A 16,178-nucleotide genomic window follows, 5' to 3' on the forward strand; every position below is an offset into this window, starting at 1 on the left:
AGTTTGTCAAATAACCGGTACCTTCACGTTGGAATACTTAAAATGATCAATGCCATTTTCAACCAAAACGGTACTTGTCGGTTGTAAATTTTTCATATAGCTTTGAAATCAACCTTATCGACAACCGACAATGTGGTACCTTTTGGTTGAAAATGTCACATAATGAAATCTAGTTATAAAATCTTTATTATGAAAGATTATTATAAAGCAAACTTAATCTACGTATTTAAAGAAATGAAATTTTACGTACAATAAAATTATATATTATAGGTACTATACCACAGAGAAGTCATCTTACTAAATTATCTAATTGCATGGTCATAACATAACTGTATACATTATTTTGTAGGCGGGACGTTTAGCGAAAGAAACGAAAGGAAATTTTGTGAGTGGATCGCTAATTTAGTAATACAGGTTAGGTCCGTCACACTTACATGGCTGAAATTAATATACTTTTATGCCGAAATGTGTTTTATATCCTTGTAAAAAAGCTCTTTTTTAAAAAGCTACAACTGACAATTCCGAACAGTTTCCATATGTATTGATATTACTGATTTTTGAAAGTCGACCTTATAATCTTTAGGTTGAATTTAGAAGTAAAAGTGGTTGAGATAAAATTATAAATTAGTTGGGATTTTTTGTAGCATTCATTAGAATAATGGCCCTTTAGGCTCTGCCTTAGGTATATATCTAATTAAAATTATGGGAAACTTACCTAAAGGCCATTTTTATGAAGATTTAAGCTGATAAAAGCAAAATATATTGTTTCTAATATTGATCTCACATTAGAAACTTTGCTTGACTTCGGTCCTTTATTCTCTACAAGTCTACCTATACATCATTGTTAAACGGTGCTACGAAAATTCCGCGCTTTATTTTGTAAATAACAATATGACTTATTCGTATTATCGTTCAGAGTCATGTCAATGCGTATTTATAAATAGAAGGCGAATGATCATGTAACTGTTATATATATTTTTAACATCATTGGTGTTTAATAAATTAAACCAATGCATCATTACATTACGTTACAATTTTATAACAAACACATTTGTTGCAGTTTTAAATGCACGCTGAAATTTCATGAATTTTACTTTCTCTAAAATGTTATATTTATTCTATACATTCGATTACGTGTTCTATCTCAATTCTCCTTTTACTGAATATAGATCATACCAGTTTGTCAATTTTGTGGTTAAGTGCAATATCATTCCGCTTTCCTTGCCATTCATCTTTAAATTAGAAAACATTCTAAAAATATAGTAAGCTAGTTGAAACATGGACCTCCCCAAAAGTTGTTCAACATATTGCTTTGTTTTTCATTTGTGTCGTTTCCACGCATAGTCCCACTTTGTAGCTTGCCATAAGGACGCTTTGACAGGTTATTCGTATAAAGATACAAGCAAATCTCGTCCTTATGGTAAGCGTCAAAGTGGGATTTTTGACTAGACACTTTTTGCTGCTATAGTTACGGCAACAGTTCTAAAAATTATTTCCTGATCTTGTTAATATTATATTAGTTAAGCACTGCTAGTGTGAATCTATTTTTTTAATTTGACTGTATTATTTATTATATATAGTGTGAAATAGTTTATTTATAGATTACATTATATAAATAAATATTGTACATATTATAATTGATGTGTTTTATTTCTATAATCATAAGTTCAAGGGATAAATTAGGTTTATTCCGTTTACTACGATTAAAACACTGATTGGTTTAAAAGCTTTCACTGTATTTCACATGATAATAATAACTTATAATAACATAACGCACTTATATATAAATATCAAGATCTATCTACATTCATTTATCTATGACAGTCTTACATACGAAAAACAAAATGCTTAGCAATGGCATACCATTCTTATATATATACAACACCTCAACGGTCCATATAAATAAAAGCTATTATAGTTATATGATTGATATACATTACATATTGACGTTATTTACATACAGTAGAGTCCGGTTAGTACGACTCCGCATATAACAACCAACCGCTTATAGCGACGAAAGTATAGGCACTTGTTTGGTTTTAGTACAAGCTACTATGAAAGCACAACCGTTTATTACGACTCCGCTTATAACGACCGATCGCTTTTAACGACGGAAATTGACTCAAAATCCGTCCGTCAAGTCCGGTTACAACTAGGGTTGCCAGATCTAAAGGCGCTATTATCGGGAAAAAATATAATGTTTTCGGGATTTTGGGACTTAAGTCGGGAAAAACAAATACATTCAAATTAAAGTAATTTTATTAAAAACAACGATATGTTACATTATTGGCACTACGTCAGCTGCTCGTCTGATCTTGAACAAACAAACAAAAATTCTCTGCGGCGAGCGGCTCGACGCGGGTCGCTCGCTCGCTCAACAGTTCGGAACTTGAAATTATTGTTTTATAACGTGAAGCTGTTTTTCGGGACAATTTTCGCTTCGTCGGGAATCGGGAACACATGCTAAAAATCGGGAGAATCCCGCCAAATCCCGACCATCTGGCAACCCTAGTTACAACGACGAGCGACGTAGTTTTTACAAATAAATTGTTGGTAAGAAGCTTACTCCGTCCCGCGCACCCAACTCCGCTCCCCCTTTTGCATATACGGAGCAAGATGAAATAGTCATGTGACTTTTCGTAATTTTGCAAACTAAATAAAACCCAATTCCCATTATTCAATTGAGCTTAAACTTAACATACATAATTATGTAAGTTGGGTGACAATGCAATACATATTTTGGTAGGTAAGTACCTTCGAGCTGATCTGATGATGGACACAGGAGGTGGCCATAGGAACTGTGTGATAAAACAACGTCATCTTGATTAGATCCCCAAGAATTACGATTTTATATTTTACGGGATTCGAGTAATTTGCGGATGACGAGTGAGTACGCGTAGGTACCTTGAAAAGTGGCTTCTTCTAAACACACAAGGCTCTCCATTTAAGACAAGGTGTCGTAATATACTAACGTAAATAAATACATATTTTAAAAGAAATGTTTTTTCCTTTGATTATCGCATAAGTATTAATGAATACAAAATGATGTAATTATTTTGATTAAAAAAATATATTAAAATTGGCAGTTCGTTTTGTACGACGTCTGGTTAGTACGACGTAATATCAGCGGTCCCTTGGGCGTCGTTATAACCGGACTCTACTGTATATACTTATAAAAACTATGAATAAATTAAGCTACGAGAAGGACAGAATTGTTTGAAACAAGCTAAATAAATATCACTAACATAAAGCTACAAAATTTCACTTTTTGCGGAATATAATGCATATTATAGTTTTTTGCACTACCAGGCATGAACGGGATACATTTTTTTTTCTTCGCTTTGTTGTCTGATACATTTTTATCATAATCCATAAACACGCGAATTTTAAACCATCTATTTACCTGGATGCGATAGGATGTTTCTAATAGCATATGTATAAATGTAGATGATTGTACAAAGCAACAAGATCTGCAAAGAGTCCGTTAGAAATAGCAAATAATATTAACCTTTTGAACGCCACAGACGGCAATTGACGTCAACGCAAAATCGTGACAACGACCCCAAAGACGCCATTTGACGTCGATCGTTTTTTGAAGAAAATCTACTGAAAAGCACCCCACTTAGGTTGGTATTATTTATTCACAAAACTAAATTTTACCCCCGTGGCGTCAGTGGCACGGCAAATGGATGCGCCGTTTGGCGTTCAAAAGGTTAAGAAGTTACTTTAAAAATTTTAGGTATATAAGTGTATAAAGTAACGAATTTGTTGGTTTTGTAGATGGGCTTGGTTAGGCTATTTAGCCTTTTGAACGCCACAAACGGCAATTGACGTCAACGAAAAATCGTGACAACGACGCCAAAGACGGCATTTGACATCAATCGTTTTTTGATGAAAATCTACTGCATTATTTATTCACAAAATTAAATTTTACCCCAGTGGCGTCAGTGGCACGGCAAATGGATGCGCCGTTTGGCGTTCAAAAGGTTAAATATCAGCGTAGGTGCCGGGGGCAGTTTACCTCCTATCATGTCACCTTTCCTCATTTCAAATCTAAAGCGGTCGCGAGATATACCCCTTTGAACGCCACGCCTATCGTGCGCAGCGCGTCATCGTGAACCTTGTCGGAATGTACCATCGCCCAGAGTGCCCAGACTATTAACTGGTTATCGATGGACCTTATTACGAAAGGCATTAGGTCCACCGATGGACAATTAAGTGTTGCTGTTTGTACGAAAGTTGTTATTGGGCAGTTTGGAGACACTCCTGACTTCGGGCAAACTCGGCTCCGTTCGGCTCAGCATTGCTCCGAGCAATTATTAGGGTTGACACAACTTGACGTCCCTTTGCATGCACGACCACGATTACATGAATTTTGACAACCCTAAATAGCCGAAAGGGATAGTGCCATAAGTTAGAAAGGGATATCATGATTCGACCCTGAACCGCTGTCAAACTTCGGTTTTGTAGGAAGTGTCCTTTCTGTACCGTAGTACTATTACTTATTCTGTGTATTGTGGAGTAGCCGCGCGCGTCAGTTGACATCTTTGGCAGTCGAAGGCACCCTCGCTGCGGCAATTAGTGTAACTCGTAATTAACCATACTTTGCATGGGGTCTTTCGACCCCCTACCACAGTGAACGTGTTACAGACGGCTACGTGACATAGAAATAGAGGCTGATGCACAACAACACACCGAGTACAAGGAAGACCATAACCAGCACGAAGCGGTCTTGCAGCGCCCTCATTATCATGGAGTTCATCAGGCGCGAGGACCGGTTTAGCTGCTCGTCTGTTTCACGGAGCTGCAAATAAAAGTTACAATTTACTGTCAATAATTCAAAAAATAATGTCGATACACAATTTTGTTGATGACTGTACTTCTTTCCATTTATATGTGTACCAATTTTCGAGATCTTTCGAATGAGCCTAAACTTAATGTCTTGTCAATAGGGAATACTACGCAAAACTCTGCGTAGAGAGCGCCACTAGCACAAACAGTAAACAAACCTCCTTGATGCATCAATGCCATATTTATTATATTACAATAGAAAATAATTATTTTTAATCGTAAACACACAAACAAGACAATATAAGAAAAACCTGTGAAAACTTGTCAAAAAATTGTTTGCGGCGTAGTTATAAGTTAACCTATGGATAAGTTTGTGCTAATGCTGCACTCTGGCGGCAAAGCATGTAATATTCCCTATTATCAGCGGAATTACGTAAGTACGCCAAATTTAATTTAAGGGAAAAAAGTCAATGAAATTGTGTGTCAACACGAATTCTGACCAGTCCACTTGGACCCATTAATTATATTTTGGCACATTCACGAATCACGAAGTAACTTGTCGCGCGAGTTTTCATTGCAGTCTACCCACACCATACCCCGGGGTACTCTCTTTCCGATAGTAGTTATAAGAAGATAAGAGGTAGTCTTACCCTTCCTCTAGACCGCTCAATAGTCTCCCTTTGCAGACTTAAGTCTTGAAGCACAGCGGCTCCAATCTGCTCCGTCTCTAAGACCACCCTGTAGCCCTCAGTGAGAGTTTTCCCTGTTCGTTCTAGCCGCTCCGTGTTGTCCAGGAGTTTCTGTCGCTGGTCGTTTGATGTCCAGTCGTCGAAGTTTTCCTCTGCGTCAGTGTCTGAAAAATAAATAAATAAATAATAGTGTGATTGATGGTGTTTATAGTATTTAAATTCGTGACAAAATAGTAGTTCAGTGCAAACATAGGGTCATTGTGCTAGTTTTCGTCCACTTGACGAAATTTGAATATAAACCTACATTGCTGCCCAAATTTGGACTGATTGCAATCCTTAATCTCTTAACAATATAAAACTATATAAAAATTATATTTCGCAAGTAGCAAAATAAAAATGGAATATATTACTTGCTTATCTATCAAGTGGACAAAAACTAGAGCATGGGCGGAAACTAGCTCCCTGCCATAGTAATAGTATGTTTAATTTATATGCTTAGTTTGTACTGCTTCCTTTGTTTAGTGTACAATAAAGAATATTTGTATTGTATTGTCTATATAGACAATTTTACTTTAAGCAGTAGAGCATTAAAAGTGATTTTATGCAGTCTACACGCGGTCTAAAGACGAACTTTACGAGTACGACAAGTGAAAATGAATACTTACACCCTCCAGCATTGTTGGTGACAGAGCGGTACTCATCGCGAACGCGCTGTAATTCTGCCCGATACGCGGCGACACGCGAGCCGGCGCTGCCGCGAGACTCTAGCTCCAGCTGCTCAAGCTATAAGCACAAAATGTGTGGGTAAATTAACTAGCAGACACTCGCCTCCGAAGCAATAGTGGTGGATGCAACTGGGAACATGTTAAGATGAGAGACGTGACTAAATTAACAGTCACTTGCGGCCAGGGTTATATCTAGAGATGCACCACATATTCGGTTACTATCCGGTATCCGGCCTATCCGGCCGTTATTTTAACATAACCGGACTATCCGGCCGGATACCGGATAGTCGCTTTGCTTGATTTCGGAGTAAACAAATTGGATTTAAGAAACAGTCATGGTCATAATCTTACTCTTTATTATTTTAAAACAATTTAAACATTCCACTCACTTCCATGGCACTCATTTCGTACCTAGAAATTAGTCCACGCGAACGTTCACTACAAAACAGGTCAAAACCCGCACAATGCGCACCTGAAGAACCGAAAAGTAGGTATAGTTCCACAGGCCGAATAATCGGCGGCTGGATACCGAATATTCGGCCAATGGTCAGGCCGAACATCCGGTATCCGGTATCTATCGGTTGCATTTCTAGTTATATCCTCCTGGGTTTCTCTTAAAATTCTGGTTTTATGGTACCAATTTAAAGTAAGCTATATGCATTTTTAATATGTTATATGTTTGCATATTACCACTTAGAAAATGTAATAATAATTATGCCAGTTACAGGAAATTCAGATTATATTCACATGTTTTTGGGCAAGTTTATATTTCATATTAAATAGTGGTATCAAGAAAAGGTTAAATAAAGGATGATGTTATTTTTAAATTTCCAAAGTTAGGTTTCCAGCAACTCAAAAATGAACTATGTCCTCTGAAGGGTTAAAACTTAAATTGTTACATAGTTTTCAGCCAAAAATTGTATAAACATTAATATAGTTTGTCGATGGACTGTCCCATTTCAATCATAGACTGAGAGAATCATACTATCTTTGTCTTACACTAGTACTAGCATCCAAAAGATAAGAATGAGTATAGTTTTCCTTGTTCTTACTGACTGACAAATTAGTTTGACCAACTATAGTAAAAAGTTCCAAATTCAGTATTTTACACTGTACATTTAGCTCAAGTAATTGCTGATTAATGCAAGGAAATTTGTGCCATGACTATTAACCTGAAGTAGGTTATTGCCCGCAAATCATGAGGCTGCGTGAAAGTAAAATGCACACAGAGATAAAAACATACAATTCTATTTATACTCACAAGATCATTCGCTTCCTCGAAATTTGCTTGAATTTCCCGTGTCAGCTGATCGCGATTATCTAAAATACAATCAATATAATCAATCTCTGGAGAATATAAACATGTATACATAATTACAATGCTATTTCACACGATATTTTCAAAACATACCTTCGTGGCCTGACTTCAGTCGTCCAATTTTAGACGTTATGTCCGCAGTAAGCACTGAATACTGTTGTTCGTAAGATTGAATTAACGTAGCCATATTTACCCAAGCTTCTTATTAAAATTAGAAACCCGTATTTATAAATTTAGATTAATTTTCAGGAATTGCAGCAATACAAATACACCATCGTCGAACACATCATGACAGCTGAATACTAAAGTTGCTACACCAAACTTAAAAAAACATGTATAATACTACGAATAAAAGTAAACAAACAAAAGTAAACTTACACCAATAAATTACAAATTAAACATTTCACTTCAAGACGGAACTGTTCGTATATTTCATCGTGATATTAAAACAAATAACACTATGTTTAAAGTCAATACTTTAATTTCAAATTTTGTTTTTAATAAAATGATCACTAAATGTTAGAAAAACATAAAGCTGGTAACACTATTTGAAATTGCGTTTAGATACTGCATCATCATTTTGACACTTTTTTTAGATTAAAAAAACTGAAAAGTATGAATTTTTAGAATTAGAAAAATGTTTTCAATAATTATGCATCAAAAAAGCACTAATTTGTCTGTTTTATAAGCTCAGATTTATATTTCTTTAATATAGGTTTAAAACATGTTCAAAAATCAACAGTTGCCCTGTCTTGTTCTTTCCCACGGCTCTATTGTATGCATTTCATTTCGCACGCAACCAAAGCAAAGCACCACCTACCTAGCGAGCGAGTCGAGCAAGTCAGCAAGTGCACGCGACAAGTGTTGAACGCTTTGTAATTTGCTTTATCAACAAAATCAAACTAAACCGACAACTTTTCGATGTTTATGTGAAATGGTTAATTTTAATGATAATGAAAGTGAAAGGAAACGACTCCCGTGAAGAACATGTGAAGTTTTAGTGGAACAATGAATCATCGGCGTTAGAAATATTTAAAAAATCAGGTAAGTTATTGTTCCTGATTTATGTTTTCAAATATCTGTTATTCATGTACTGTTCGCATTTTTAGCTTATAAGTCATTTTAATTGGGTTAACAATTTAAGGCAAGTTCATTAAGAATTTCTCACGTACTTTCCCTACCAGAAGTTATGTGACTTGAAGAACTTGAATATTTATTAGACGTCTATGTGATAATGACCATTTATGGAAATCTCTCATCCATTATGCTTAGGTGGGGGCAGTAATGATCGGTAAGGTCTATTTAACATGTGTTTACGTTATTTGACTGTTTTTGTAGATTGTTAATGATCATATTGTCAAATATTGTTTGATTTGAAGGAATATTTCTATATTATAATACTTGTTTTTTTTTTTAATTTCAGCCATGCTTCGAAGCTGCGACGAAGACTCGGGTCGTAGTTCCTGTTCAGCCGCTTCCATAGGCCTAAGCCCAATTATAGACAGCCGAGAAAAAGCACATTCCATAGATACTAAGTCTAGATATTCTAAAACCCATGAAGCAAGTACAAATACTGATTTAAAAGTTAGTATCCGTCCACGTAGCTATGTCGATCTCATCAAATCCCCCGATGAAAGGGAACCCTTTCCAAGCTGTAGAGTATCCAAGCATAATAGAAATTCAATTTTCCAATTATTTGACAATGCGAGAATGGGTGGTCTGTCTAATGCTCATTCCACTTTAGAAATAGGAAAAAGCCCATTAGAACAACCAAATATCTCTAATAATGCAGTATCTTTATCTTCTATTGGTGTGGACAAAGGTATCAGAAAACAACCAACAAATTTTAGGAGAGGAAAACCCGTTCAAAGAGCTGCTTCAAGATTATACAAAGCAGAAGGAGTCAGTAAAGGGAAAGATGGATGTGTAGGCCCAGAGTTTATAGTTCGGGCCTCTCAGCCTGCCAAACATATGGATTTGACTGTCTCAGCAATCTCGGAGAAGCGGGTCATAACTGTAGTTCTCCTTAATGGGCAAAAGGTGGAGATCCTTTGTGATCCTAATGTGGTAACGGCTGGACAACTTTTTGAAGCACTGGTTCACAGTGAGAAGTATGAGCACAATTTTATGCTGGGCATTGCCATCCTGATAGGTGGTGACTTTGTCTTCCTACCAGACGATTATAAAATAAAGAAAATTGCCCCTGAAGCCTGGCATAAGACTGGTAACAAGAAGAAGTTTGTTGAAGAAGAAATTGCCTTAACAGTGTTCCTGAGAATCAAGTTCTTCTTACCCACAAACATAGCTAGGAATATCCAAGGTGGGGAATGGAGACACAGAGTATATTTACAACTAAGAAGAGCAACTGTGGAGGGGCAATTAACTTCTGTGATGCAGAATCTCATATTATTAGCAGGGTATGCTTTACACATAGAGTTTGGAGAGTTCTCATATAGAGAACATGGCTCGGCTGATTATTTTTTACTTGAACATTATCTGCCAGAAACTGCCATTACTGATGACATGGCAGATGTCAAGTTAAAGATGAAAAGGGCACATGAATCTAGAAGAGGATTGGACAGGAATAAAGCGATAATAAACTTCATTACACTAGCACAGACATTCAGGGACTATGGAGCGCATTTTTACTCAGCTATATGGGCGACTAGAGATGGATTCTGTCGCGATGTGTGGCTCTCTATTGGACCAAGAGGCGTGACCCTTTACTCAAGAAGCAACCACATTTCTGATGAACCAGGGATGACCAACCGCATAGTCCTACAGAGCCTGCCGTGGCATCATATACACACATTCTATTACAACAAAAAGAGCCTATACATAATGCCTAACTCACACTCAGGCCTATCCAAAATCGGCGTTAAATACAAGTTAAAAATGACCGACAATAAAAGTTACTTTACATTCTGGCTGGCATCATTGCATCACAGGTTATATTTAAAGTTGTATGCAAAAGAGGACTTCATCAATTATTTATCGGACGAACTGAGCTGCCCTTTGAATAAGGATGGCACTCCCAAGAAAGCTGAATGCAGCAATTACGAAGACAGTTATAACTTGGCTGTAAGAAACCAATTAAGAACCAGGAGACCCGTTAAACGGAGGTTTAGAGTAGATATTTTTGGAGAAAAGAAGACTCAGGATAAGGAAAACGCGAAACCTAACACAGAAGAATTGTTAAGAAGGATACTCTCTCCGCAACCTAGTGAAGAAAATTTGACGAATTGCTCCAACCAAGGAAACACGTCCAATGACGGATTCTCCTCATCCGAAAGCTGTAGCTTACCACGAAGGCGTGGAGTCAAAATGGGCACACGAGTATTCAATGGAATGAAGTCAGTTGTAGACAAACCAAATCGCAGACCAGAAAGTTGCGTCAGAGCAGATTGCGAAGTAACGACGACACAGAGTGATTCAGATGACTTAGAACTGAGGCAGCATTGCAATGTGAATAGTATGAAACTGTTGCCAGAAAGACAATATCATCAAGAGCTGACGCATACAGCAACTGCTTATGTACTTGAATCCCCTAAGGTCTACCCTGATGCATTCAACTACAATGCAGTCAGTAATGATTCTTGCATGAACACTTCCCTATTCGAAAAGTTAGATAATATGGAATGTGTTCAAGGTGAAAGAATTTTTGTAACAGCTAGTTTAGAAAGGGATCAAATGAACGCCTTGGGATTGCAAGTGGCTGAAGGCTCTGATGGCAATGTTTACATTAAATCTATCACTACTGGTGGCCCAGCTGATTTATGTAGAAAACTTCTTCCAGGGGACCAAATTATATCAGTTAACGGACAAACTTTACTCAACGTAAAGTACGATAAAGCATTAGCAATGCTACAATCGGCACCGAAAGTCGTAGAATTAATTGTTCTACAAAACTTGAAGAAGAATTCCACAATGGAGTTAAAGTTTGATATTACGGGTATGTCGGAAAAACCAAGAGTGGGTAAAGAAATTGCAAATAGCACAGTTGCTCTGGATGGAGACATAACAGACGATGAATTACTTAACGAAGAAGCTTTAAAGACAATTTACGCTTTAATAAAACTAACGAAAGAGAAAGTAATAAGTCGAATGCAGGACAAGGCGAGCCGGCAGAACACTCCCATAAAAAGTAACCTGCAAAAATGTTTCTCGGAGATAAAAGTGTACGAAGAATCTGACATAGGAAATTACTCTTCCCAAGAAAGTACTCCCCAGAAAAAAGGCACGAAGTTTAACACTTGGAGAGGTCAAATACCTAATGGTAGACCAAAACGAAGACCGCTAAGCATGAGTATACCCGCTGATGTCAATTTAGACTTAGATAACCATATGAAAAACTCATTACAATCCATCCAGTCATCTGTGGACAGTTTAGATAAGTCTGTGAAAAGTTCTTCCTCGAAAAACGTAGCGCTGCCAAGAAACTATGGCCTTGGGAGGAGATGGCTAGGCCCTGTCAGATACCCAGTCACCCCTTGCAAGAACAACCCCACCGAGAGTGCAATAGCGGACGATAATGTTGTTAAAAGACATTTTATATACGGTACTGGAGATTCAGATGAGGATCAGATATTTTTATGAACTTTTACCTATTTATAGGACAATGTAAGATACAAGTATTTAATACGTATTATTGAATGTTATCAATAGATTTAAGGAGACAAATTAATAAATGCCATTTATTTTTATGATACCTTTATTTTCTTTACCAACCTAAACAAAAAACTGTTACGAAACTTTATTAATAGCTATTAATAGGTATCGTAAAGTTCATAGTAACGCTTAAATAGCTAGACTTTAGACTAGTTGACAATACATCTACTAAATAGAAACTTAAAATCGATCGCTGCTTAAAAAATGAATGCAATACGAATCAAATTTGTTCCGGCGTACCCAAGAGCACGCATTTACTAACTTCACAAAGATGCTAATTCAGTATCAGCAGTGCGTGCTGATGGCCCATCATAATTGTTTGAAACATTGAAAACAATTCTTATTCATGATGTCGTATGCGAACTCTCTCTACGCAAAAAGTTTAAAATCCAAGTGCAGCGAATGGTTTGCACCAGTCAAGAATTAAGTAGGTACCTAACTTTAACAATGCGACAGACTAACCAACGCAGTTTTACGTATAAATGTCGTTGAATAATAATGAAAATTTGAATAAATTATGTAACACATTTATTCCTCCTTCCCACGCTGCCGGTATGACATCGCCACACAATGTAAAATTTAAGAATCTGATTTGGTTTCAATGCTCAGTAGCAAGATTTTAGGAAACTGTTATGTAACTTATGTAGGTTCTCCCATGAATTAACATGTACCTACCTATATTCGTGTAACAAACAACTACACTCTGCAAAGAAATCGGACCACCCCAGCATTTTCAACATTTTTTCAATTTGTGTAAAAACTGTAACCTCGATCATGATAATTTAAATACCACGTGGTAGATAATTTTCTGCCCTATCAAATGACATCAATATTCAGGAGTGGGGATGGATATTGTGCAAAATATGGGCCTGGAAATCACCCCCCTCCAACTGCCTCATTAGCGCATGCACTAATTGACCACTTATCATTAGGTATAAAAACAGTCATTATCATTGTTTATGCATCATTCGTGATTGGTACGTCTTCCTGAACACTACTCTCATCGCCTGAACCTGGAAAAACTGGAGAAAAATGGATACTACCTCGACTGAAGCCGGCCAAGCAGTTGCCCTATTGCAGGGAGGGCTTAGTCAACGTGCAGTGGCTCGACAACTCAACCTATCGAAGTCATCGGTTCAACGTGTCTTCCAGAGATTCCGCGTAGATCAGACGTTATCCAGAAGACCCGGAACTGGCAGAACTCGCATCACTTCTGAGAGAGATGACCGTTTCATCGTTCTTACCTCGCTACGAAATCGTCGACTGAATGCCGTTCAGCTTCAGCAGAAGCTCCTAGAGACCAGGAATGTGTCTATCAGCCGATGGACAGTTAGAAGACGACTGAAGGAGAAGGAATTGACAGCTCACAGAGCTGCAAATGGCCCAAAACTCACCCCAATACATCGTGGACAACGACGCGTCTTCGCTCGCGAACATGAAGAATGGACCCTTCAGCAATGGAGTTCCGTACTTTTTTCCGACGAGTGCAGGATAACTTTGTCTGGCAATGACGGACGGGTACGAGTCTACCGAAGACCTGGGGAGCGGTTCTCTCAATGCTGCATCGAGGAACGTGTTGCTTATGGTGGGGGGTCAATCATGGTCTGGGCTGGTATTTCTTTGGAAGCGAAGACGGACATTGTGTTCATCACAGGGCCAGGTACCAGACCGAATTCAGGCGGTTTGACTGCACGTCGGTACGTGGAGGAAATCCTGGCTGATCATGTGGTCCCATTTGCGGGTTATATCGGCGATGAGTTCATCCTCATGCAAGATAACGCTCGGCCGCATACAGCCCGGATCACTAAGGAGTACTTGGAGGAGGTCGGCATCAGAGTCATGGAGTGGCCAGCCCGCAGTCCTGACCTAAACCCGATCGAGCACATTTGGGACGAGCTGAAAAGAAGAATCCGGGCCAGAAATCCCGCCCCTGAATCCTTACTGGAGCTAAAGACTGCGATCGAAGAAGAATGGGCGGGCATCCCTCAAGACACTGTAAAAAAATTCATAAGATCAATGAAAAACCGAATGACTGCATGTCGTAGGGCTAGAGGAGGCAATATACGGTATTAAAATGCTGAAAATTGTTTTAATTTTTACTTGATATCTTTAGAATCGCAGTTTTCCCATTATGCATAAGTTTCACTCCAGTATGCATTTTTAGGGTGCCAAAGTTCTTAGCCCTGAAAGCCTGAAAATATTGGAAGTAAACCTGTGAAAAGCACATCAATTTATAGAGGAAAAGCCAACCTTTCATTAGGTATATAATATGTCACAGTAGCACATACAGTTTTTACAGAAATTGAAAAAATGATAAAAATGCTGGGGTGGTCCGATTTCTTTGCACCCGAGTGTATTATACAGTACATGTACAGTATATGTACAGGGTGATTCGTAGATCGTTCACCAATCACCATCATCCTAGATATATATGTATATCATATCGGAAAGCTGCAGCAAAGTTTGTTTCCCTTGAATCCTCGCGACGCTCAAGATTCCACATTTTCGGCTACGACTGTTGTAAAACTTTGGGGTCTTTCGCTTGCTCGGGTGACTCGGGTCCTCACAACTTTGCTCGTTTAAGGTTCCGTCACACAGGCGCGTATTCCGGGCGGGGCGTGAGCGATTTATATGTAAACGCTCAAGCGCCGCCCGGCAAACGCGCCTGTGTGACGAAGCCTTTAACCGTTCTTCGGCCAGCAAAGTTGACGGTTTTTTATTTAACTAGGTGTTCTTTAAAATCTGTATAGGTAATACCTAGATGCTATTTCTAACACCTATCACTCTTTATCGCAATATCGCTATTTATGACTTCGTGATACTATTATGTAGGTAGGCAGAGTAACTTATCGTAAATACTATATGTGGCACAAATTATCTCGGTAAAGTTTATTTATCCCCCTACTTAAAAGTGAACGATGAACGGTGATAAGAGCACTATCGTGGGTAGGTATTTTAAATGTTATGCAACACGCGATAGAAACAGTTCGGTCTTTATAATATAACCTCCGCCGCGCCGCCAGACTTCGTGTGCGTGGATATAGTTAGAAACTTTCAAGCCCATTTTCATCCCTTATTAAGATAAGAGAGCTCCAAATTGGAGCTTAACAATATTTTAAGAATTTCAAGGTCCTCAACGGTTTAGCCCAGCCACACTCAGTGGCGGATTTGAATTCTTTGCCGCCCTAGGCCCCCAGGCCCTGTAGCCGCCCTTTTCTCAGCACCTGCCTACATTTTGAGTTATTTCTTGTTATCATCAGCGAATTTTTTGTCACAATTTGCCGCCCTAGGCCCGGGCCTACTTGGCCTTAGGGCAAATCCGCCACTGGCCACACTCAAACTGCGGCCCGCCGGGCTTGTATAGATGATTACGAGTAGGTGACCCGATAGGTGATCCACACGACACGATTAAGCAAATTCATCCATTCAGATGGTAAATTTTTATTAGAATTTTCGGGAACAATTTCTTCGTATGGTTTATATTCGTATTTCGTACATTTTACGATACGATAAGATAGAGGTAATACCTACTGAGTGGACTAACTGGATATCTCTGCAAGTCACAATGTTCACTTTCGCTTTTAGCTCGAAGAGAGTAAAGATCAACTGAAAACTGCAGTAACAGGTTATGATACTAACAAGCTGGCCAGTGGTCGTTATTGCATTTACATAAGGTCTAAAATGAGTTGAGGAAACTGGCAATTTTTTTTATTTTATTTAGGCATTTTTCGTAAAAATATTAATGAGAATGCATCCAACCAAGAAAATAAAAGTTACTTTATTTTGTAAAAGGTGGTAGGTATAAGAATTGCACCAAACTGCGATTATCTCCATAAAAAAAAATAGACTCGAACCATTGCTCGAACCGTGCTTAGGCCACTAAACTTGTTGCCATTGGTTTCCTTCTAATAAGAAGCCAGGGAATTTATTCTTATTGTGATTCACTATACTCATAAGAAAAAAGATAAGGAGTAAAACAAATCAATG

The 16,178-nt window shown here is 38.1% G+C and overlaps 2 protein-coding genes across 2 annotated transcripts; one reads left to right on the plus strand and one right to left on the minus strand.

The window, feature by feature from the left end:
• Positions 1–3,169: 3,169 nt before the first annotated feature.
• On the minus strand, positions 3,170–7,816 carry LOC134797445 (vesicle transport through interaction with t-SNAREs homolog 1A). Its single transcript, XM_063769685.1, has 5 exons — positions 7,617–7,816; positions 7,467–7,525; positions 6,146–6,263; positions 5,442–5,644; positions 3,170–4,804 (listed from the first exon to the last, which is right to left on the minus strand). Exons 1-5 carry the CDS (start codon positions 7,708–7,710, stop codon positions 4,655–4,657), a joined length of 624 nt encoding a protein of 207 aa, XP_063625755.1. The 5' UTR covers positions 7,711–7,816; the 3' UTR covers positions 3,170–4,654.
• A 556-nt stretch (positions 7,817–8,372) lies between these two features.
• LOC134797397 (tyrosine-protein phosphatase non-receptor type 13-like) lies at positions 8,373–12,226 on the plus strand. The gene is made up of 2 exons (XM_063769619.1): positions 8,373–8,567; positions 8,947–12,226. The coding sequence occupies exon 2, from the start codon at positions 8,949–8,951 to the stop codon at positions 12,117–12,119; it is 3,171 nt and encodes a 1,056-aa protein (XP_063625689.1). The 5' UTR covers positions 8,373–8,567; positions 8,947–8,948; the 3' UTR covers positions 12,120–12,226.
• The last annotated feature ends 3,952 nt before the right edge of the window (positions 12,227–16,178 follow it).

This window comes from Cydia splendana, chromosome 15 (assembly GCF_910591565.1).
Source record: "Cydia splendana chromosome 15, ilCydSple1.2, whole genome shotgun sequence".
Classification (NCBI taxonomy): domain Eukaryota; kingdom Metazoa; phylum Arthropoda; class Insecta; order Lepidoptera; family Tortricidae; genus Cydia; species Cydia splendana.